Source organism: Pleurodeles waltl, chromosome 3_1 (assembly GCF_031143425.1).
Source record: "Pleurodeles waltl isolate 20211129_DDA chromosome 3_1, aPleWal1.hap1.20221129, whole genome shotgun sequence".
Taxonomy (NCBI): domain Eukaryota; kingdom Metazoa; phylum Chordata; class Amphibia; order Caudata; family Salamandridae; genus Pleurodeles; species Pleurodeles waltl.
The window spans coordinates 1,457,122,467-1,457,145,010 of record NC_090440.1 but is presented as its reverse complement, the minus strand read 5'-3'; the positions used below and the strand labels follow the sequence as shown (position 1 = coordinate 1,457,145,010).

General features: G+C 45.4%; 1 protein-coding gene across 3 annotated transcripts in view; it reads right to left on the bottom strand.

Moving 5' to 3' along the window:
• AHDC1 (AT-hook DNA binding motif containing 1) overlaps window positions 1-22,544 on the bottom strand; it is a 300,426-nt gene that overhangs the window by 52,168 nt on the left and 225,714 nt on the right. For all 3 annotated transcript variants that reach the window (XM_069225031.1, XM_069225033.1, XM_069225032.1), the window contains exon 4: window positions 15,315-22,085. In XM_069225031.1, the coding sequence (XP_069081132.1) occupies window positions 15,358-22,085 (6,728 nt within the window). In that variant the 3' untranslated portion in view covers window positions 15,315-15,357. The remainder of the gene's footprint in view (window positions 1-15,314; window positions 22,086-22,544) is intronic.

Sequence of the window (22,544 nt, the reverse complement as noted above, 5' to 3'; positions counted from 1 at the left end):
TTTATTGACTGATTCCCCATGTAATCAACAAACCAGATTAACCAGTGTCAAACCTTTACTCACTTGAGCAACTGTGTCAAAAAGATCACCAACAAAAGTTGGTAGATACTGACCAGTTCTGGAGAGTCCCTGGAGCAACCACTATTTGCATTTAAAGGGACACAGAACATCAGGGACCTAATAGTACACACCAGACCAATACGTAATAAGAACCGTGATACCTCCTTGCCGAAGTCCTGGCTTTGGGTTAGAGGGCACCACCCAGGTGGAGGCTGTAATGTCTGTCCTCTGTCTAAGAACACCTCCAATCTAGATTTGGGGGAGGCTAAGAAATGGCAGTTAATCAAACATACTAACTGCTGCACCATGAACTGCATCTATATGATTCAATGCTCTTGTGACATCCGCTACATTGGAATGACCACGAGGATGGTGAAGATACTGGTCAATGAACACCGTAGCACTATAAGATGCCAAAGAGCTTCGTCAAAATTAACCATTCATTACATTGAACAGAATCATACACCTGACGACATGAAATGGGTCATTCTGGAATGCATACCGGAAAACAGGGAATGTACCCAAAGACTTTTTGAGAAAGAACAACATTGGGTGCACAGACTAGGTAGACATATTAGAGGACTTAATGGTGATGTTCCCTGGTCCGAATTAATATGACATGCTTACTAATTTCTGAGTATTCATACCCATACTCAGACTATCTACAAATTTCAACATTTTACTTCAAGACCCACTATATCTTTAGTCCACTAAGAGGGCTTATACTTTACTAACACTGTACCCCTTATACCCTGAGGTAAATCCCACCAAAACACATTTTTTATGCTTTAGGATGGAGCCTGATAACTACAACATACCAATGGTACAGCTAATTTTGCAACTTGCCTTCAGCCATCAATATTTTCTCCTAACAGGTTTTATATTCTACATTCTTAAGATGGCTGCCACTGTTCCGCAATTCGATCATTTTCCTATCCAAATTTTCTGGATTATTCAATTTTTATTTTTTATTTTATTTTCCTATTGCTCTTACACACACTTGTGAAAAACAGAGACATGAACTATGTGCACGTGGTAGCACTTACTGATCTTTGGAGAATTGACAAAATCTTTGGAATTCTACACTCGAAGATGGCCACCGCCATAATCGAGTCCATTACCAGTCCTCTTTCTTTTTCCATTGTTGACGATCTGTTCATTAAAAGCCTTGCCCGCTGCTCCACTTTCACTTCAGGGAGCACAGAGCTGGGGTAGGTGCTGACAGACTCGTTGTACCAACAAGAAGTGTTTTCCTGTTAGTCCTGAGCCAGTACTTACGGACCAGGTTGGGCCTTCTTTGACTTTCGGCATCTCCTTTGATGGCTTTTTGGAAGACTTACGCTTTACTTCAACTATCGTTATCGTTGACAAGTAGTTAGACTTTACGATACTGTGGCTACGCCATGAGGGTCCTATTTATGTCTATACCAGCATTGTGTTGGTCCCTTGGTGGGGGCTGTCAGGTTGCTCGCCGGTGGCACTTTAGATATCAGCATGTTTGACTTATGAATTATTGCTTTAATTTTATCATAACTATTACGACTGAACGCAACCCGCCTCAAAGTCTTATTGATGTTCGCATGTGGATTCCATGTACCTCCCTTGGTGGGAACTGTCCCAGAGAGAGGGGGGCATCTGATACTCCGAATACACGGCGATATTGCGAAAGGTAGTACTATCAGCCATTACTTGGCAGGAGCTGTCATTTGTTTAACTACATAACTGCAGGTAGTTATTTGACCATTTCCACCCTGAGAAACTATATCATCCTTATAAATACTACACCTATACACTGTAAGATGTGTGCTGTCAAGTGCGCAGTTATTTTTGCGAGAGTTTCATAATGCTGATACTTAACCACTTGAATTGAGATGTACCATATGGCCATTGATATGATTTTATATTTGATCTAATCTCATATCTTGTGCTAATCCCTCAGACTGTTAGTATGTATGAGTGACCTATTTCCAACACAATCATATGAGTTATCTATGCAGACATGAATAAACTATATTCCTTTGCATCCATATATGCAGATCGTCACATTGGCTGGATCACTTAAGCCCGGCGCTATCTCTTTGGGGCCCATCCTTTAATATGAGGAGGGTAAGAATGGCAGTCTTTGACGATTAGATGTGAACATTCACTTATATTCACATCTTTTGAGAACATCACAAGGGGATTTCACCAGTGCGTTTTGATTTACACTGATATATCTTGCTGTGCACCATGTATCAGTACAATACTGTGTGCTTAATATTTCGTTTTTCCTTTCAGGTTCGTGTACCGCACGCTTAACTTAATTTACTGATGAATCGCACCTAGATCTTTACAGACTAATCTAGCGAGAAACATGTTGACCTTTTTTATTTAGGCAGTATAGGGACCTTCGATTCTGCCAGATACCAAATCCCTTGACTTTAGGGTTTGAGGACATTAGACACCATATTTGAATAGCATAAAATAGACAATCTTATTTTCCCCTTATCTTTTTTGTTTTTAATCTTGACAGAGGCCCATTTCATTAATAAACATTTTTCTTCATGGTTCCCTCTAGTCAATTTGAACAGCCTATTTCACCAATCCCACATTTCTGCACTCCCCACCAGCAAAGATCTCTGGCAAAGAGCCCCCTTGAGGGGCAAGTCAGGCATTGCAGTGCTGGCCTGATGAGGAGCAAAGCACGATGATGAAGCATGTCACCAAATGGTGAGTGAGGGCTCTTGTTCCTGACTTAGGATACTCACAGGGACCCACCGATCTCTCCCAGACTGGGACTAGATCCACCATCTCTACTGTGGAACTGTGCATCCATTCTTTTGTGATTAGTTTGAAGTCAACATTGAACCACCAGACTCTCCAGTGGCGGGCAGGTGGACAAAAAGTGCAGGTCACCCTTAGCGGGATAAGGCATCCGGTGATCTGCCTGGAAATGACAGTCCAAAAAGGGTTTCTCCTACGAAGCCATTATGAGGTCTAGGACAGAACCATTATGCAGAAGTAATGGCTTTGTAATAGCTGTGGAGGATTGCAAGATTTCCTGAATGTTAGACTTCACTTTCACAGAAAGCAGTCAATTAAACAAATGTTGTACAAACATGAACCCTACTCTGAAGCTGGTTTAGTGGGGTAGAAAATGGCCCTTCTGATTACAAAGTATGTACATTTACTGCGATTTATCAGCAGAAAAAGCATCTTGGGGCAGAAACAGAATTGAAATTAAGACACATAGCATTTAGATTTATCAGTAAGCCTTCTACATTAAAGCCTAATGCAATATATAAAACAAGGGTCAAGGTCGTTTTTTAAATAGATTGTTGTAAAATCAAAATAGGACAGACCCATGAACTTACTCTGAAAGTGACAGTATGTAAATCACTTTGGTGCCTAGAATTGATAAATGAGTTTGGATCATTGCTGGTTAGTGTGTCAGTGATGGAAAAGGTACTTTTCTTTGGTAACTATCTTTCTGGTTGATACTGCATCTCCCTCTAAATTCCTCACCTGCTGGACATCCCCATTTGACAGATTGGATCAGGAAACCTTTCCACAGATCCCCTGCATTGTTAGGGCTTTGACTATTTTACTCTATGCCCTGAAAGGCAGACACAAGGAAACAACATTAATTGTGACAATACAGTGTAACAATCTAGATTGGACCCATCCTTCAGATTTGGGAGACAGATGGGATCAGTGGGGAATATGTAGATAGAAAGTATTCACCATAAAGACTGCCTTTGAAGCTACCAAACATTAATGTATGGTCAACAATGTCGCTGCACAACATTTCTCTACCACAGGAACACCCCGTGCTGGTGCTGGTGCTGGTGCGTGTGCGTGTGCGTGTGTATATCTAGCCAACAGAGGCTCAAGTCCAGGCCTCGAAAAATCTACTCGCCTACTTGCTATGGCGAGTCATTTTTATCAGCTCGAGCTATTTTTAGGACCTACTCGCCCATTCAGGCAAGTTTACAAAGAACAGGTGTCCTGTTCAGTCAAGGTGAAGGAGCATTAAAGGCGTCTTTAAATCTTGTTTTCATCTTGACACATTTGCTTTGTGCTCAGAGACAGTCAGAAGTCAAAAGTCAGTTAGTCTTTCTACAATTACCTTTCCTTCTCTGACTACAGAGTGAACTGTCTGACTTGCTGTACAAAGAGTGTGAACTGAAAGGCTGTAGTAGGGTGTCATATTTTCCCTAACACAAACTAGCTAATAAAACAACTGTACAAAGATTTCAAAATATATTTCAGCAGTTGGGAAAGCCCATTTATATTTCCTTTTGAATGCTGAAAAATATTTTGATAGAATGAAACCAAATCAGAACACTTTACTTGGTGATGTGCAAATGATAAATATGTTTTCGGAAACCCAACTGTCAGTGATTATTATTAATACAATATATAGTTTTATCAGTAAAGCTAGAAGTTAGTGGGGAGTTTTTTTGTCCATTTCTTGGAAATGTATGGACTGTAAATGACAGTGTGCTACCACATCATGCCTTAGTAGGAAAATGTCACTTACCCAGTGTACATCTGTTCGTGGCATTAGTCGCTGCAGATTCACATGTTGTGCATAGTCCGCCGTCTGGTGTTGGGTCGGAGTGTTACAAGTTGTTTTTGTTCGAAGAAGTCTTTTCGAGTCCCGAGACCGAGGGACGACTCCTCCTTTGTTCCATTGCGCATGGGCGTCGACTCCATGTTAGATTGTTTTCCCCGCAGAGGGTGAGGTAGGAGTTGTGTATGTTAGTAATAGTGCCCATGCAATGGAATGAATAAGTATGTACCAACTAAGGTTTAAGTAATATATTTACAAATGTACAAATGTTGAAGATAACTTCCAAACGGCTACAGGCTCCCGGGGAGGCGGGTGGGCACATGTGAATCTGCAGCGACTAATGCCACGAACAGATGTACACTGGGTAAGTGACATTTTCCGTTCGGTGGCATGTGTAGCTGCAGATACACATGTTGTGCATAGACTAGTAAGCAGTTATCTCCCCAAAAGCGGTGGCTCAGCCTGTAGGAGTGGAAGTAGTCTGAAATAAAGTTCTTAGTACGGCTTGACCTACTGTGGCTTGTTGTGCGGATAGCACGTCTACACAGTAGTGCTTAGTAAATGTGTGAGGCGTAGACCATGTGGCTGCCTTACATATCTCGTTCATTGGAATGTTTCCTAGGAAGGCCATGGTAGCGCCTTTCTTTCTGGTTGAATGTGCCCTTGGTGTAATGGGCAGTTCTCTCTTTGCTTTAAGGTAGCAGGTTTGGATGCACTTAACTATCCATCTGGCTATACCCTGTTTTGATATTGGGTTTCCTGTATGAGGTTTTTGAAATGCAATAAACAGTTGTTTTGTTTTCCTAATTTCTTTTGTTCTGTCAATGTAGTACATTAGTGCTCTTCTGATGTCTAATGTATGCAGTGCCCTTTCAGCCACTGAGTCTGGCTGTGGGAAGAACACTGGTAGTTCTACCGTTTGATTTAAGTGGAACGGTGAAATAACTTTTGGTAAAAAAATTTGATTGGTTCTTAGGACCACCTTATTTTTGTGTATTTGAATAAAAGGTTCTTGTATAGTAAACGCCTGAATTTCACTTACTCTTCTTAGAGATGTGATGGCAATGAGAAATGCAACCTTCCACGTTAAGAATTGCATTTCGCAAGAGTGCATGGGTTCAAAAGGTGGGCCCATGAGCCTTGTTAAGACGATGTTGAGGTTCCATGAAGGAACAGGTGGTGTTCTTGGTGGTATAATTCTTTTTAGGCCTTCCATAAACGCTTTAATGACAGGTATCCTAAATAGTGAAGTTGAATGGGTAATTTGCAGGTATGCAGATATTGCTGCGAGGTGTATCTTTATGGAAGAGAAGGCTAGATTTGATTTTTGTAAATGTAGCAAGTATCCCACTATATCCTTTGGAGATGCATGTAATGGTTTAACTTGATTATTATGGCAGTAGCAAACAAATCTTTTCCATTTGCTTGCATAGCAGTGTCTAGTGGATGGTCTTCTAGCTTGTTTTATGACTTCCATACATTCTTGGGTGAGGTTTAAATGTCCGAATTCTAGGATCTCAGGAGCCAGATTGCTAGATTCAGCGATGCTGGGTTTGGATGCCTGATCTGTTGTTTGTGTTGTGTTAACAGATCTGGTCTGTTGGGCAACCTGACATGGGGTACTACTGACAGGTCTAGTAGTGTTGTGTACCAAGGTTGTCTTGCCCATGTTGGTGCTATTAGTATGAGTTTGAGTTTGTTTTGACTCAATTTGTTTACTAGATATGGAAGGAGAGGGAGAGGGGGAAAAGCGTATGCAAATATCCCTGACCAGTTCATCCATAGAGCATTGCCTTGAGCCTGTGTGGGTACCTGGATGCGAAGTTTTGGCATTTTGCGTTCTCCTTTGTTGCAAATAGGTCTATTTGAGGTGTCCCCCAAATTTTGAAGTAAGTGTTTAGAATTTGGGGGTGAATCTCCAATTCGTGGATCTGTTGGTGATCTCGAGAGAGATTGTCTGCTAGTTGATTTTGGAACCCTGGAATAAATTGTGCTATTAGGCGAATGTGGTTGTGAATTGCCCATTGCCATATCTTTTGTGCCAGGAGGCACAGCTGTGTCGAGTGTGTTCCCCCCTGTTTGTTTAGATAATACATTGTTGTCATGTTGTCTGTTTTGACAAGAATGTATTTGTGGGTTATGATGGGTTGAAATGCTTTCAACGCTAGGAATACTGCTAACAATTCGAGGTGATTTATATGCAGCTTTGTTTGATGTACGTCCCATTGTCCTTGGATGCTGTGTTGATTGAGGTGTGCTCCCCACCCTGTCATGGAAGCATCTGTTGTTATGACATATTGTGGCACTGGGTCTTGGAAAGGCCGCCCTTTGTTTAAATTTATACTGTTCCACCATAGAAGCGAGATGTATGTTTGGCGGTCTATCAACACCAGATCTAGAAGGTGACCCTGTGCATGTGACCACTGTGATGCTAGGCACTGTTGTAAGGGCCTCATGTGCAGTCTTGCGTTTGGGACAACGGCTATGCATGAGGACATCATGCCTAGGAGTTTTAATACCGTCTTTGCCTGTATCTTTTGTGTTGGATACATGGCTTGTATAACCTTGTGAAAATTTTGAACCCTTTGTGGACTTGGAGTGGCTATTCCCTTTGTTGTGTTGATTGTCGCTCCTAAGTATTGCTGTGTTTTGCACGGCAGAATGTGAGATTTTGTATAGTTGATGGAGAAACCGAGTTTGTAGAGGGTTTGTATGACATAATCTGTGTGGTGTGAACACTTTGTGAGGGAGTTGGTCTTGATTAGCCAATCGTCTAGGTACGGGAATACGTGTATATGCTGCCTTCTGATGTGTGCAGCTACTAATGCTAGGCATTTTGTAAATACTCTTGGTGCGGTTGTGATACCGAACGGCAACACTTTGAATTGGTAATGTATTCCTTTGAATACGAACCTTAGGTATTTCCTGTGCGAGGGATGTATCGGTATGTGGAAATACGCGTCCTTTAGATCTAAGGTTGTCATGTAGTCTTGTTGCTTTAGCAGTGGTAACACGTCTTGTAGCGTGACCATGTGAAAGTGGTCTGATTTGATGTAGGTGTTTAGTGTTCTGAGATCTAGGATTGGTCTCAGTGTTTTGTCCTTTTTTGGTATTAGAAAGTACAGTGAGTAAACTCCCATGTTTTTTTGTGTACGTGGTACCAATTCTATTGCGTCCTTTTGCAGTAATGCTTGAACTTCTAGTTCTAGAAGGTCTAGATGTTGTTTTGACACATTCTGTGTTTTTGGTGGGACATCTGGAGGGAGTTGGAGAAATTCTATGCAATAACCATGTCGGATAATTGCTAAGACCCAAGTGTCTGTTGTTATCTCCTCCCAAGATTTGTAAAACTGACTTAGTCTTCCCCCCCACTGGTGTTGTGTGAAGGGGTTGAGTGACTTGTGAGTCACTGTTTGGTTGGAGGGGTTTTTGGACTTTGAAATTTTCCCCAGTTTCTAGGGAATTGTCCTCCTCTGTACTGGCCCCGAAAGCCTCCCCTTTGGTACTGTCCCTGGTAGGTAGACGGTGTTGACTGTGAGGTGCTGGCTTGTGTGGCTTGACCCCGAAACCCCCCTCTGAAGGTTGTTTTGCGGAAGGTGCCGAAAGTGCCTCTGCCCTGCTGGGAATAGAGTGCGCCCATGGCCTTGGCTGTGTCCGTGTCCTTTTTCAATTTCTCAATTGCCGTGTCCACTTCGGGTCCAAACAATTGTTGTTCATTGAACGGCATATTGAGCACCGCTTGCTGTATTTCCGGTTTAAAGCCAGATGTGCGCAACCATGCGTGCCTCCTTATGGTTACTGCGGTATTTATTGTTCTTGCCGCTGTGTCCGCTGCGTCCATAGAGGAGCGTATTTGGTTATTGGAGATGTTTTGTCCCTCCTCAACCACTTGTTTTGCCCGTTTTTGAAATTCTTTGGGTAGATGCTCGATGAGATGCTGCATCTCGTCCCAATGGGCTCTATCGTATCGCGCTAGGAGCGCCTGAGAGTTTGCGATGCGCCACTGGTTTGCAGCTTGTACTGCGACCTTTTTCCCAGCTGCGTCGAACTTGCGGCTCTCTTTATCTGGAGGTGGTGCATCGCCTGATGTGTGCGAGTTGGCTCTCTTGCGAGCTGCCCCTACCACGACTGAATCTGGTGGTAGTTGTGAGGTGATAAAAGCAGGGTCCGTGGGCGGTGCTTTATATTTTTTCTCCACCCTTGGAGTAATCGCTCTACTTTTGACAGGTTCTTTGAAGATCTGCTTTGCGTGCCTTAGCATTCCTGGAAGCATAGGTAGGCTTTGGTAGGAGCTATGGGTGGAGGAGAGGGTGTTGAAAAGGAAGTCATCCTCGATAGGTTCTGCGTGTAACGACACGTTATGGAATTCTGCTGCCCTAGCTACCACCTGTGCATACGCTGTGCTGTCCTCAGGTGGTGAGGGCTTGGTAGGGTACGACTCAGGACTATTGTCTTATACTGGGGCGTCGTATAGGTCCCAAGCGTCCTGGTCATCTTGGCTCATGGTGGTATGAGCCGGTGAATGTGACGGAGTCTGTGCCGGTGATGTGTGAGTTACAGGTGGAGGAGAGGGTGGCGGAGTTACCTTCTTCACCATTTTTTGTGGTGTTTGTTCTTGTGTTTGGAACTCGAGTCTCCTTTTTCTCCTGATTGGGGGAAGAGTGCTGATCTTCCCTGTCCCACTTTGTATGAAGATCCGCTTTTGTGTGTGGTCTACATCAGTGGTCTGTAACTCTTCTTCAAATCTGTGTTTGCGCATTTGAGAGGACAGTGATTGTTCCTCTGTATATGAGCTGGCAGTTGGTTCGGTTGCTGGTCGTTTTGGCACCGAAACTGTGTCTCTGCTTGTTTTCGGCTCCGAGGAGAATTTTTTCTTTTTCGGCGTCGAGCTTTCTCGGCGTCGATCTTCCTCGGTGCCGCTGTCTCTGCGTCGAGCAGCTGCAGTTCCGCTGTCTCGGCGTCGATCTTTTTCGGCAGCACTTTCTCGGTCCCGAGATTGCTGCGTGCCTGTGTCTCGACCCGAGTCGGACGATCTCGGCCTTTTTCGGTGCCGATGGACGGTCACCTACTTTATGGGTTGAGCCATGGCCTGTTGGCAGTGGCGTCCCCTGGGCCTTGTCTGTTTTCTTGTGTGGTGCTTGCTTCGACGTCTTACTCACGGTTTCTTCGATGTCGAATTCCTCCGAGTCCGATTCATGGATGGAGAAGGCTTCCTCTTCTTCTCCTTGTCCCTCGAACTCTCGGTGTCCTGTCGGCGTGGACGCCATCTGCAATCTTCTGGCTCGCCGGTCACGGAGCGTTTTTCAGGACCGAAACGCACGACAGGCCTCACACGTTTCTTCCTTGTGCTCGGGCGACAGGCACAAGTTACAGACCAAATGTTGGTCTGTATATGGATATTTATTGTGGCATTTAGGACAGAATCGGAACGGGGTCCGTTCCATCAGTGTCGATGTTACACGCGGTCGGGCCGACCAGGCCCCGACGGGGGATCGAAATTACCCCGAAGGGCTACCGGAGCTCTTCACGATTCGGTGTTGATTCTATTCTTACCCGATACCGAGCGAAACAATACCGACGTAGTTTTCCGAAGTTAAGACTATCTTTCCGTCCCGAAACCCGGAGCGAAAAGGAACACGTCCGAACCCGATGGCGGAAAAAAAACAATCTAACATGGAGTCGACGCCCATGCGCAATGGAACAAAGGAGGAGGAGTCCCTCGGTCTCGGGACTCGAAAAGACTTCTTCGAACAAAAACAACTTGTAACACTCCGACCCAACACCAGACGGCGGACTATGCACAACATGTGTATCTGCAGCTACACATGCCACCGAACATGTATTTATTAAAAGTAAGCGTTTAAACAAACTGAGAAATGCTCCTGACCTGATGGCAATGTGATTAGTAAACTAAGAGGCAAGTCAGAGATCATGTGCATCTTAAATGTAGGCTAAATTGTTAGGGCCTCATTTATGAGGAAGTTATGCAGTGTAGTGCAGCAAGTCACCTTGCTGCATTGCACTGCTTGACAGGTAAAGGGAAGGAATGAACTCGTATTTAAAGCAATATGGCACTTTCCCATGCACTGGCACAGAATGGCCTGCCTAGCTCCAACGCAGGCACCCTTGCACCACGGTGCCTGCAGTGCATGCAGGATTGTTTTGTGCAGGAAGAGACGCTTACCTGTACAAAAACAATCCTGGGAGTCGCATTGCTCTTTCTGTGTGTGCTGCAGAATGCAGAAATAGAGATATTTCTCATTGTTAGGCCTCCCCTGGGAAGGTGTAAGATTTTGGCACATCCCCAGGTTTACAAGTTCTTGTAAATATGGGGATGCGCAAAATCTATGAGAAATGACTTTGAACATTCATGCAACCCCCATGGAACGCCTTTCCAGGGCAGAGTAATGCAAACACAGCGATTTGCACTGCATTTCTTTACTCCAGATGTTTGGAGCCTCTCAGAACCACATAAAGTGGCTTTGCGTGGCTTCAAAATGTTTGCGTCACTCTTGCACCATGTTGCATGGTGCATGAGCGATGCAAACAGCCTCATAAATGGGCCCGCATTATACATGTGGCAAATATTTAGTCTATCTAGTCACACAAAAGAGGTTTTTTTTGTACAGCAGTAATGCCGAACTCACATACTTTAAGATGCACTCACATATGAGCATGAAGAAAAAGACCACTCTAAAATAAAATATTTGCCTAGGATCACACAATTTGACACCTGTTTACGGGTGAAGTATATTACAGTTAGGTTGAGCTGATTATTCAAGTTACCTGACCTGCAGGTCTAGTAACATTTTAATGATTATTAGAGGCCTGTCAGTGCTTGCAGTTCAGTGACCTGCCTCGCCAAGTTAATGACCGCAAGAAAAACTGTCCTGAATGTTAATAATCTTAACTGGCAAATGTGGAGGGGCTCAAAGAGAGAACTTATCAAAAAAGTCAACACAAGTCCCACTGGTCCAAATAAATCACAGAATCTTCAAATACCTCATCAAGATCATGGATTTAAAAAAGGGGGGGCTTGTCTGGAAGGGTAGAGAAATTCCAATGAGGCTTCAATGTATCCCTTGATGGTGCCCACTTCACAGGCCTGCTATGTCAGCAAGAGTGTGAAGCTAAGTACCTCACATAGGGAAGCCTTCGTGGGGTCCACATCAGGGTCCGCACTGTAGGTGGCAAATCTATTCCACCTTCCAAAGTAGAACACTTTGGTGGAGGGACAACAAGCTAAAATAATCACATCCACCAGCTCAGCCGCAGTTGGAAGGAGCTCAGGAGACTTAGCTCAATCTCATAAACGTGGAGGCTTTGGAGGTTGTGGTGACACACCAGCCCATACCACTTAGAGAGGAGGTCCACGGTGAGAGAAAGGCAAACGGAAGACACAGGAAGGGACATAGATGGTCTTTTCACCACAGCTTTCTCAGCAAGTGTGGTGCGATTAAGATGATTTGTTTCTGGCGAACCTTCCACAGAAAACAAGGATTCAAAGATATGGCACTAAATGTGTAGAGAATTAGAATATGTTTCACCTCAATTGAAACGCATCCCCCTGGATACCCTGCAGGGCATGAGGGAGGGCTCAGAACTGCAGACAATGGGCACTGCTGTAAGTGACAAAGATTCACATGATCCATGACCCATAGGTCGAAGGCATGCTGTACCATCCCTGGATGGAGATGTCATTGGCGGTCAGCAAGACAACACAAACTGGGGCTGTTGACCTTTGTGTTTAGATAGCAAGCTTGAATGTTGGCAACTAGCCATATCCCATGATGGTGCACCCAAGCATAGAGTCTCAATGCTTTTTAGCTTAATTTTTGAGGGAATGTAATTTCAGTATCCATAAGTAACCTACAAATTCATATTTGAGTACACTGATTGATAAATCAATTGCACTGTTCACAATATGAATTTTGTAGTTGGAATTGTTCCAAATTTAATGTTTGCATAATACGTAATAAAATATGGTTTTACAACTTCTTTATAATGAAACAATTGGGCGAGATGTATGTATTCTCTTGCTGGAATGTCAGTTCCCAAAACACATTGCTTTGATGGTGTTGTATTTGCACTTTATCACTCAATATTTTAAATCGATGGAGCCCGCTAATAATTAAGCTATACAAAGTAAACGTGAGCGATGTACTGTGATTTGTAAACTTGACAAACTCCAAGGGAGTGGAAGAAATGTTGCCATTTTGGGGAGTGGGTGCCACCCACTCACTCTCCTTATGAACGAGTACCTTCACTTCAAGATGAACTTCCATAAATGGGTTACTTTTTTACATTGAAAATGGCTTCAACTATCCCTTTTAAATAGAAATAGACGGGAGAGAATAACAGACCACAGAAAGTCTAGGTTATTCAGCCCTACTAGCCTAATTTAAGAGTCAGAGAATTTAAGATAAGTTCAGGCAGCCAGGCGTCTGCGCATCTCGCTCCTAGCTGTCTGACCTGGAAATAAAAGAGTGTCAGGCTAACCTTTCACAGGCACTCTTTGGGTAAAAACGTAAGGGGGTGTGGCCCTTCGGCCCATTTGGATGGACCGCAGCTGATCAAAGCCTTCTCAGAAGAGGGCGAAGGCAGAGAACAGTTTGTGATGAACATTGTGAAAGGTCACCTTTTTACATGTACCACTCTTTTGAAAAACAATGCACCTAAAACAATTTTTAGCAAACAAAAACTAATACCATGTCTTACAAAAATGATACTGCAAACCCCACAACAGTACTTTTTATGTTCTTCCATATAAAATCAACTCTGACTCGGTATTTAACACCTTACCACCGACTAATTGATCACCATTTTACACAATTTGTAAAATCACTGCACTACAAATACCCCCCCATACTGAATTCCTTCCCCCGACTCGCCTCATACTCACTAAGCATAAACTTCTCTCTCTGCATCTGCACTTTCCCATCCACACTGACTACTAGACAAGCAGTCCCTTTACCTCAGCAACTACCATCACATCTCACCCCTTCATCGGCAAGGTACTCACAAGAGCTGCCACTCTGTCTGCACGCACAGCCCCATTCCCACCATTTTACTCCCTGCATATATATATACAACAATTTCACACAGATTTGTACTGTACGTCACCCCCACTTAATCACCTGACAGAAACTTCCAAGATACACTCTACTGGGACAAGGGTTTGGCTGAACCAGTTTGCACAATGGAATTTCGTCTGGGCAAACTCTCAACCAAAGAAACATGTTCTACTCTCAAAGCACTACGACTTACAGTACTGGTGAGATAAGCAATACTAAAAATTCATTACATAACCCAAACCAGCTTGTCTCTAAAACAGACCTCAACTTGTTCAAGCTATTTTCTGGCCAACAGACCATGCATTCAAAGAACTTCAAAATCCAAGTTCCCCCTGTTAACTGTTAAGTCTGTCTCCCACGGCCAATTTTTTTCCTTGTGATATTGTGATATATGGCCATTAGATGGAGTCCTTTGGGTACCTACTATACGAATAAGACGTAGACATTCAACCGTACCCATGATTTCTTAGATACTAGATATTTTTGGTCTGAAGCACTTCTGCACAGCATTTAAACGGGGATGTCCAATGTGTACTTTAAGGTTAATCAAACAGAGCAATGGGGGTGTTGAGGGTGGGGGGGGGGGGTGTTAAGGGGGGTAAGTACCAGGTTAACCATAACACCAATTAATTACTTAACTCTATTCGACAAATAGGCTCTGCACCCACTCACGGCACCACTGTCAAGTCCCAGGGTTTCTATTGCCCGGTTGGTGCCTTGGCTTTAAACAACTAATAAAAAGAATAATCCACTGTCACCACATTAAAAGCATTCTTTGATACGGCTGTTAGACTGATCAGCAGTCTACAGCAGTTCATCAAATTTACTCCCGAAAAAACGTGATTGGCTCCCTGTTCCCTTGTGCATCCGAGTCTCTGCACCACCCACCAGACAATATTGATGACATCAACCAAAAGACTGCTCCGCTGGCCTCTCCTGCTTCAGATGGTGCTGAAGATTATTAAGGCAAAAGAGAGTAGAGGAAAAAGGCTGGTCTGCTCCTTGTTTGACCCCAACCATGGAACAACCCCCGCACTCACCTTAACCTATGAGTCGCCTCCTCACTTTATAAGTGAGCTTTAACTAAGAAATTAAAACTCTCCTTTTATCCTCCACTTGGTGGGCTCGTCTCCCTTGCCCCACACTCTACATGTGAACTACCTCTGTCTGCACTCATGCCATCCCTACCCGGTTTTAAATCTGTTGATTGTCTGCACTCTTGACACGTGCCAATGACCATGCACCCTGGAATGTGTCTGTCTAAGCACCTGCAAAAACATGTCTCAGCAAACAACTCCCTTATCGATGTGAGGCACCCTGCTGCCCTTCAGGACAAGGTCCACGCTATACAAATACTTCTGATAAAATAAATCTTAAACCAAGTTAGCCTCACTAACCCTAGATGTTGAATGTTGTGCATAAAATAGGGTAGCTAGAAATAAACATGCTAAACAAGCTGCTCCTGCAAGGCTTCCTTACAGTTCTCCTATTTTCATCACATCTGGATGGTCAACCCCATTTCTAATTTAGGGGTCTAAAATGCACTTACAACAAAACCATGACCAATGTTTGAACACTGCAAAGAAAGGCATTCTGTATATCTTTCAGGTGCTGTTTTAACTTACCCTGTAACAAAACGTTTCTGTCTTGTTGGCACTTCAAATGACACTACAACGACGTCACGGTAAAAGTGTCCTCAGGGTGCGGGTCCAGCACTGGACCCAAAAAACTGTTTTTCAGGTTTGGTGCAGAGAGGACTGGATGCCCTGGAGGGGGAAAGCTGGGGTACCGGTAATTCTCCTGCAGTTGTAGCATTGAGTCTCTGGATACCGGGGACATGTTCAAGTCATTCATCAACGGGCAAGGATAACCTCCTCTGTGGTGAACCCTTGCAAGTTCAAGTGACTCCTTGTCTGACTTTGGGGCCGTGGGGCTGGGCATGTGGGGATTGAGACAGGAGGAAATGTCATTTCTCATGAAGTCTATTAGCATTCCTGCCCCAGCTTTAGCATCATAAGGAGGACTCCTTGCAGTGGAGTTCTGGGAATACCAGAAGTTTGCATTTTTACAGCTTGGAGAGTCATAGCGAGGTTGGGGCATGGACAAGTCTCGACAGGCAGTTAAATGAGACATAGGGGGTCCTTGCAAGCCATGCTTGAGAGGATCACATGCAGGTAGCTTCCGTACATCATTAGGCCGTAGATCGTCTTTGAAGGCCATAGTAGGTGAACAGTTAGGGGAGAAGGCTTTCTGCAGTGCTTGGTCAAAAGCAGCCTGGGCCTGCTGGCTGGATACAGCAAGCTGATGATGAGGCAGGGATTGGAAATGTTTACTTTCCAAGTCTGCATGTCCAATACTGGGAGAGTCACAGTGGAAACCTTGTCCAAACGTTCCATCGGAAGGAGTGGAAGGGTTCATGGAATAGGGTCCCACAAAGTCACAAGGGTCTCTTTCACTCACCCCAAAAGCTCTTGACTGGGAGGGCAAAGGGGACATACTGCTGTCCCCACTATAATAGTCTAACCCAAGTTCTGTGCTTTCGTGAAACAAAGGATGAATTGGTTGTGGCTTGGGAACAAATTTAGATTTTGCACCTCTTTCCTTCTTGTTAGCAGAGCATGCTCCCCTGGCTCCTCGAGGCTGCCTTGGGCCCATGCTCCGTTTGGAAGGGAAACCAGCAGCTGGGGATACGTTTGGGGGAAAGTTCAAATGGGCAGGGTCAAACATATCAACTTTCTTTCTCCTTCCTCTTCCTGGTTTTGAACTGTTCTGGAAAAGCACACTCTGGTTCCAATTGTATCCAGGGCCAGAGGAAGCTTCATTCCAGTCCATCATTAGCTTTTCTAAGCTCGACAGGCTTGATTGGCCCTCGCTGGATGAAGCCTCACTGTTGGCCCTCCGATAGCCTCCTCCAGGCTGATTGAACTGAGTGCTATCTGAAGAGGACTCTGAGAAGTTCTCAGAAGTGGTAGTCTGCTTGGCCTTTTGAGGGGTGTAGTTGGAGATATCCAGGATGACATTTGGCTCTGTGATGTGGCAATCAAATGCTGGGTTATATAGTTGGCCAAAACCATCAGAGTTCCATTCCATGTTGCTATAATTTTGCCTTAGACTCCAGTGATTTGAGTTGGGCAGCTGACGGCAGTTTTCAGTAGCAGGTGGGAAAGCCGCAGTGGTGTTCTTCTGGGCCATGTAGCCAGCAGGCGAGACTGCACTGGAGCGGCTGTCACATCTCAGTGGTGTGTGTGTTGCATTTGAGAACTGGGTTGGTTCTGAATTGTTGAAATAGTTGGCCTTGTTCATGGGCAAAGGGGGGACTGTTGTCTGCTGTCCATAAACACCACTGTGAGCACTGCCTGGCGAAGAGGGCAAACTGTTGCCACCGCTGAACGGAAAACTGCAATCCTTGCTACTGGAACACTCTTGAGTGACATACTGTTTATTCTGCTGAAATATACTTGCAGCAGACAGAGTCTGCCCTGTCCCATAACCACTGTATTGTGCAAAACTGTTAGGAGTATGGTGAGTTGTTGGTGACCTTGAAACTGAAGATGGAGGTACTAGTTTCTGAAAAACCTCAGGATTACGGCACTCCGATGTAATTTGGGACATGTTGCCCCCATAGCTTACTGTCCTGCTGTGGGTAAAAGGCTGTCGACTCTGCAAAGCAACCGGAAAGGGGACTTCAGTGCTGGCAGGGCTGGCCTTTGTACCTCTACTGGGGAACGCTGGTAAGCTCCTTGGGCTGGGGGTGGCACTTGGGGCAGTGTATGTGCTTGATTTTCGAGCCTCTGCCCGCTGTGATGAAAGAGCTGCATCGACCAGATCGGATGAGTCATCGGAATCTAGCAAAGACCGGAAATAGCCAGTGAAGAGACTGTGCCTATCTTGGCTACTTTCAGTTTGGGATGAATGGCTTCCTCCTGCGTAATAACCAGTCCTATTCGGAGAGCCACAGTCGAGCAATGAAGAAGAAAAGGCTCTAGATTCATTGCCTTGGTAGCTGCAGTTTCTAATTGTCTGGTTCTGTGGGTTCGTTTGATGAGAAGGCCACTGCCCTGCAATGTCCCCTGCCCATTCTAGGAGACCATCCTCAAAGTTCTGGTCAACATCCTCCTCTGGGAAAAGAGCACCGTTCTTTCGAGACCGCCTCTTGCGTTTGGGTTTTCCCACTGGTTCTTGCTCAGCTCTCCTGCGCTTTCGCGGATGCAAAGGATCAGTCTGAACTTTAGCCTTCTTCTTTCCAATTCCTTCAAAGAAGTCACTAAAAGAACATCTCCTGGGCTCTAAAGCGTGCCCCCCACCACGTCCTCCGAATCCTGCTACTCTTCCACCTCTTCGACGGAATCCCTGTACTTTGTGTAAGAACTGAGAGATGCTATGAGTATCAGGGGCTTGGTGCACAGACTCTGGTATGGTGGGTGTCCAGCACCGGGGTGGTGAGCTCTTGCTAGCACACTGGCTTTGCCGATTGAGGAACGCCAACTTAGCCAAGGCATCAGAGTATTCAGCTTTGCTGTCATTGGTGTCTGCTGCATAGGAGGGCTGGGGAGAGGCAAGTTTCTGCTTCCGCTTCCTCCGCTTCTTTATTTCTGGCGGTGGTAGTGGAAGAGTGGGTGTCACCTCCTTCGGTTTTCCTGGAGCAACAACCAAGTTTTTGGGAGGGCGGCCTCGTCTGCGTTTCAAAATAATGGGCAATTCTCCAGGTGGGAACACGACCACTACATTTCGCCCATTATTTTTCATCTTCAGGAGTGGTGTTGGTTCCACATTGGATTGGGCATTTACGTCTTTACCATCCACATTTAGATTGCTGTTCAGGGATGAGACTTTGTACGTTGTTTTATTTCTTCTACCCAAGGAAACAGGGATCTTAGCCATTCGCACCACCATTTTTCTAACGCCTCGGCACTTGGACTTCTTTGGCTGATCTTCAGCCTCTTCCTTTGGAATCTCAATAACACACTGAGATGCTTGCATTTCCATGAAGGCTGGCATCCTGCCTTGGGATGTTAGTACATCCGCCTGTTCTAAGGCATGAAGATCCACATTCTCCAACCCTACCCCCATTCTCTTTGACCTTCCTGGCTTTCTCCGACGGCAAATCTTTGGTTTATCAGTCTTCCTTGCAACATACTTTTGACTATTCTTAGGAGGCCGTCCTAATCTGGGCTTTATTCGAACAGGGAAAATATCTGAAGATAGAATACCTCCAATGGAAAACCTACTGGAATTTAATTGAGAGTCTGCTACATGAGGATCTAGTGACTGTGAGGCTAATATCTGGGGATCCAAATTGAGCATATGCAGATCTGGGGACTGAGGGTTTATCATTTGGGAATCCAGTTCAAGTAATCGTGGATCTGGTGATGGGGGACCAAGCATCTGAGAATCTAGTTCAAGCATTTGAGGGTCTGTTGAAGGGGGCTCTAACATTTGGGGGTCCATAGAGGGGGGTCCTAACATCTGTGGATAAGGAGAACCTAGCATCTGGTGGTCCAACGAAGCAGACATCATTTGAGGATCTGGTGAGAGAGATTCTAACATCTGTGGATCCATTGATGGGGATCCCAGCATCTGTGGATCCATTGATGGGGATCCCAGCATCTGTGGATCCATTGATGGGGAACCCAGCATCTGAGAATCTTGTGATGGGGACCCCAGCATCTGGGGATCTGGTGACGGGGGCTCTAGCATCTGGGATTCTTGGGATGGAGAGCCTAACATTTGGGATTCTGGGGATGGGGATCCTAACATTTGTGATTCTGGGGATGGGGAGCCCAACATATTGGAATCTGGAGAGGATTCCACAATTGGGGATTCTGGGGAGGGGGATGCAGGCATCTGGAGATCTGGTGACTGCAATTGAGGTTCTAGTGACTCTGCCATTTGGGGATCTGGAGACCCTACCATATGGGACTCTGGTGACCCTATCATCTGGGAATCTGGGGATACTGCCATCTCAGTATCTGGGGACTCTGCCAACTGGGTATCTGGGGACTCTGCCATCTGGGTATCTGGGGACTCTGCCATCTGGGTATCTGGGGACTCTGCCATCTGGGTGTCTGGGGATCCTGCCATCTGGGTGTCTGGGGATCCTGCCATCTGGGTGTCTGGGGATCCTGCCATTTGGGAATCCGGTGATCCTGCCATCTGTGAGCAGGGTGATGGTGGGTCTAGCCTCTGGGAACATGGTGATGGTGTGCCTAGTCTTTCAGAACCTGGCAATGGTGAGCCTAGTCTCTCCAAACCTGGTGCTGGTGAGCTTATTCCCTGGGAACATGGTGATGGCAAGCCTTGCTTGTGAAAACCCGGCGATAGCAAGGCTTGCCTCTGGGAACCTGGTGATGGTAAGGCTAGGTTATCGGAACCTGGCGATGGTGAGCCTAGCCTCTGGGAAACTGGTGATGGTGATCCAACCCCCAGGGAATCTGGAGACGGTGAGCTAACCCCGTGGGACTCAGGCAAGGGTGAGCTTAGCTCCTGAGATTCTGGTGAAGGACATTCTAGCCCTTGAGAATATAGAGACCGAGAGTCTATCCTTTGGGAGCCTGGCGATGGCAAGTCTAGCAACTGACAGTTTTGTGATGGTGAGCATGAACCAAGCGAAGCTGGAGACGGAGACTCTGGCCTTCGGGAGCCTGGAGGTTGAGAGTCTACCATTTGGACATTAGGCACAAGTGTGCCTATGTTTGGTGTGTCTGGTAACGGAGAGCCTGGCTTCTCATAATCTGGTGACTGCGAAGTTAGCCCCTGGGAATCTGGGTACATAAAGTCTGACTTTTGGGTATCTAGAAATGGTGAGTCCTGCCTTTGGTAATCTGGCAAATCAGAGTCTGGCATGTGTGAATCTGGTGGCATTGAGCTCATGCTCTTTACATCCTGTAACACGGCTAACTGGGATTCCGATAAATGGGGCTGTACAACCTTAGACCCTACAGAAGTGGAAAATGAAATCTGGAGTTTTGGTGATGAGGGCTCTTTCAGTGGGAAACTTGGAAACTGTGGCTCTTGAAGATTGGCATCTGGCACATGGGACATGGGCAATGTATGGTGCTGCAGGGACTGGGAGAGACGTGAATCTGAGGATTCTGTGGAGTCCTGTGCCAGATGTTGGAATTCTGCTGAATGAGATGCTACCTGCTGGGGCTCCAGCATCTGGAAATCTGGGAGCTGTTTATCTACCACCTGAGGATTTAGTACCAAGGGTCGTAACCTATGCGTATCTTCTGATGCTAGATTTAGCATCTCATGGTCCTCGGACTGTACTTCTGCAAATGAGGGATCAGAGTCCTGATTCTGGGATTGCACTAGATCAGGGCTTAGTGACCGGGGACTTGATGACTGTGAACCTGGTGACTGGGAATCCAGCATCTGCTGATTTAGAGACTGAGGCTCATTATCTAGGGTTTGCGGCTCTAGCCATGCCAAGGCTGCTAACTCTCTCAGCACATATGACCCTGCAGATTCCAGGGAGTCCATTGGATCAAGGTCTAGGTTTCCTTTATACTTTTCATCACACAATTCTGTATTAGGATCTTGCCAGTCACCCTTCTCAGAGTTTTCCAGATCCTCATTTTCAGCAACATTCGGCGCTTCTGTCACTGGATCAAAAGTATCAGATTTGGTGCTATTGTGTGCACTAATCTTCTCCTCAGGCCTTCGGATTCTGTTGGCAAGTGCTAGTGATGAGTAGAAACTATACTGCAACCCTTGATCTGTGTGGTTTTCCATAGTGCCCTCCTCTTTCTTGCCCAATGGTGCATTGTCTTTTAGAGGCAGGTAGTTGCAATCTAATCGGACACCGCTGTTCTTCAAGTGATCAGAGAGTCGGTTCAAGTCCTTCATGATGTCTATGAGCTGAACCACAGGGTAGAGGTTGATCCTGTCACTGCCACACTTGCTCTTCAGTAGCCGAACAAGGTTAGCAACATTACCTTTTCCAGGAGCCAGCTTAACCTTGCATAATGTTGGAGGCATCCTGCCAAACATGGCCCCATTATCTGGCAGTGCTCCCAAGATCGAGGGCTCACCTATGCAGTAGTGTCTCTTCAAAAGCATTTTTTCCTCCTTGCCTGTGCTTTGGACATGTGACACTTGACAGGCATCAGCAGGATCTGCATGCAACAAAGAATCTGCCGGATTTCCCTGTCTGAGAGGACACGGACCTTCTGGAAAGCTCCCAGCACTGCAAGCCAAGGCCTTCTCTGGACACAAAGGTGGGCTTTCTGATCCCACCTGAAAGCATCTAGGTTCCTTATACTCCATCTGGCTGCACAGTGCACTATCTGCTTGCATAAGGCTCCGAGGCTTTACACGGCGTCTGATGGCCTTGTCTACATGAAGTTTGGTTGCACAGTTGCTGAGCTGGGATTCTGTAAGTCCAGGAGGGGTGCCTAAAATTTGAAGAGAAAGTAGAAATGAGAAAAGTGTCCACCAAGACATAGGATGTAATTCAAAAAGTTAACATGGTAAATGGTATGCATTACTTTACTGCAGTAATGTGACCACCTTTCTGGCAAAGACGGTTAAGGCAATTTTATCACACAAAGAGCATAGAGTCAATTGGCTTTTAAAATAAGAGCTTATACATCTGGACCCAACACTAGTTGGCAGAAGTATGCACATCATATGCATCTACAGCCACACATGCCTTATAACATAAGGACTCCTACCTCAAACTACCATAATCAATGCCAATTATTGAACAGGTGGGGTAGCAGTGGAATAACTCCAGATTACAAAACAATTATGGACCAGACCTGCTACAAAAATCTTTCATTACCATACAGTGCTACTTTCGAATAGATTAAGTGAAATAAGTTGCTTGGTTTGGTTCAATTCATAGGGTAAAG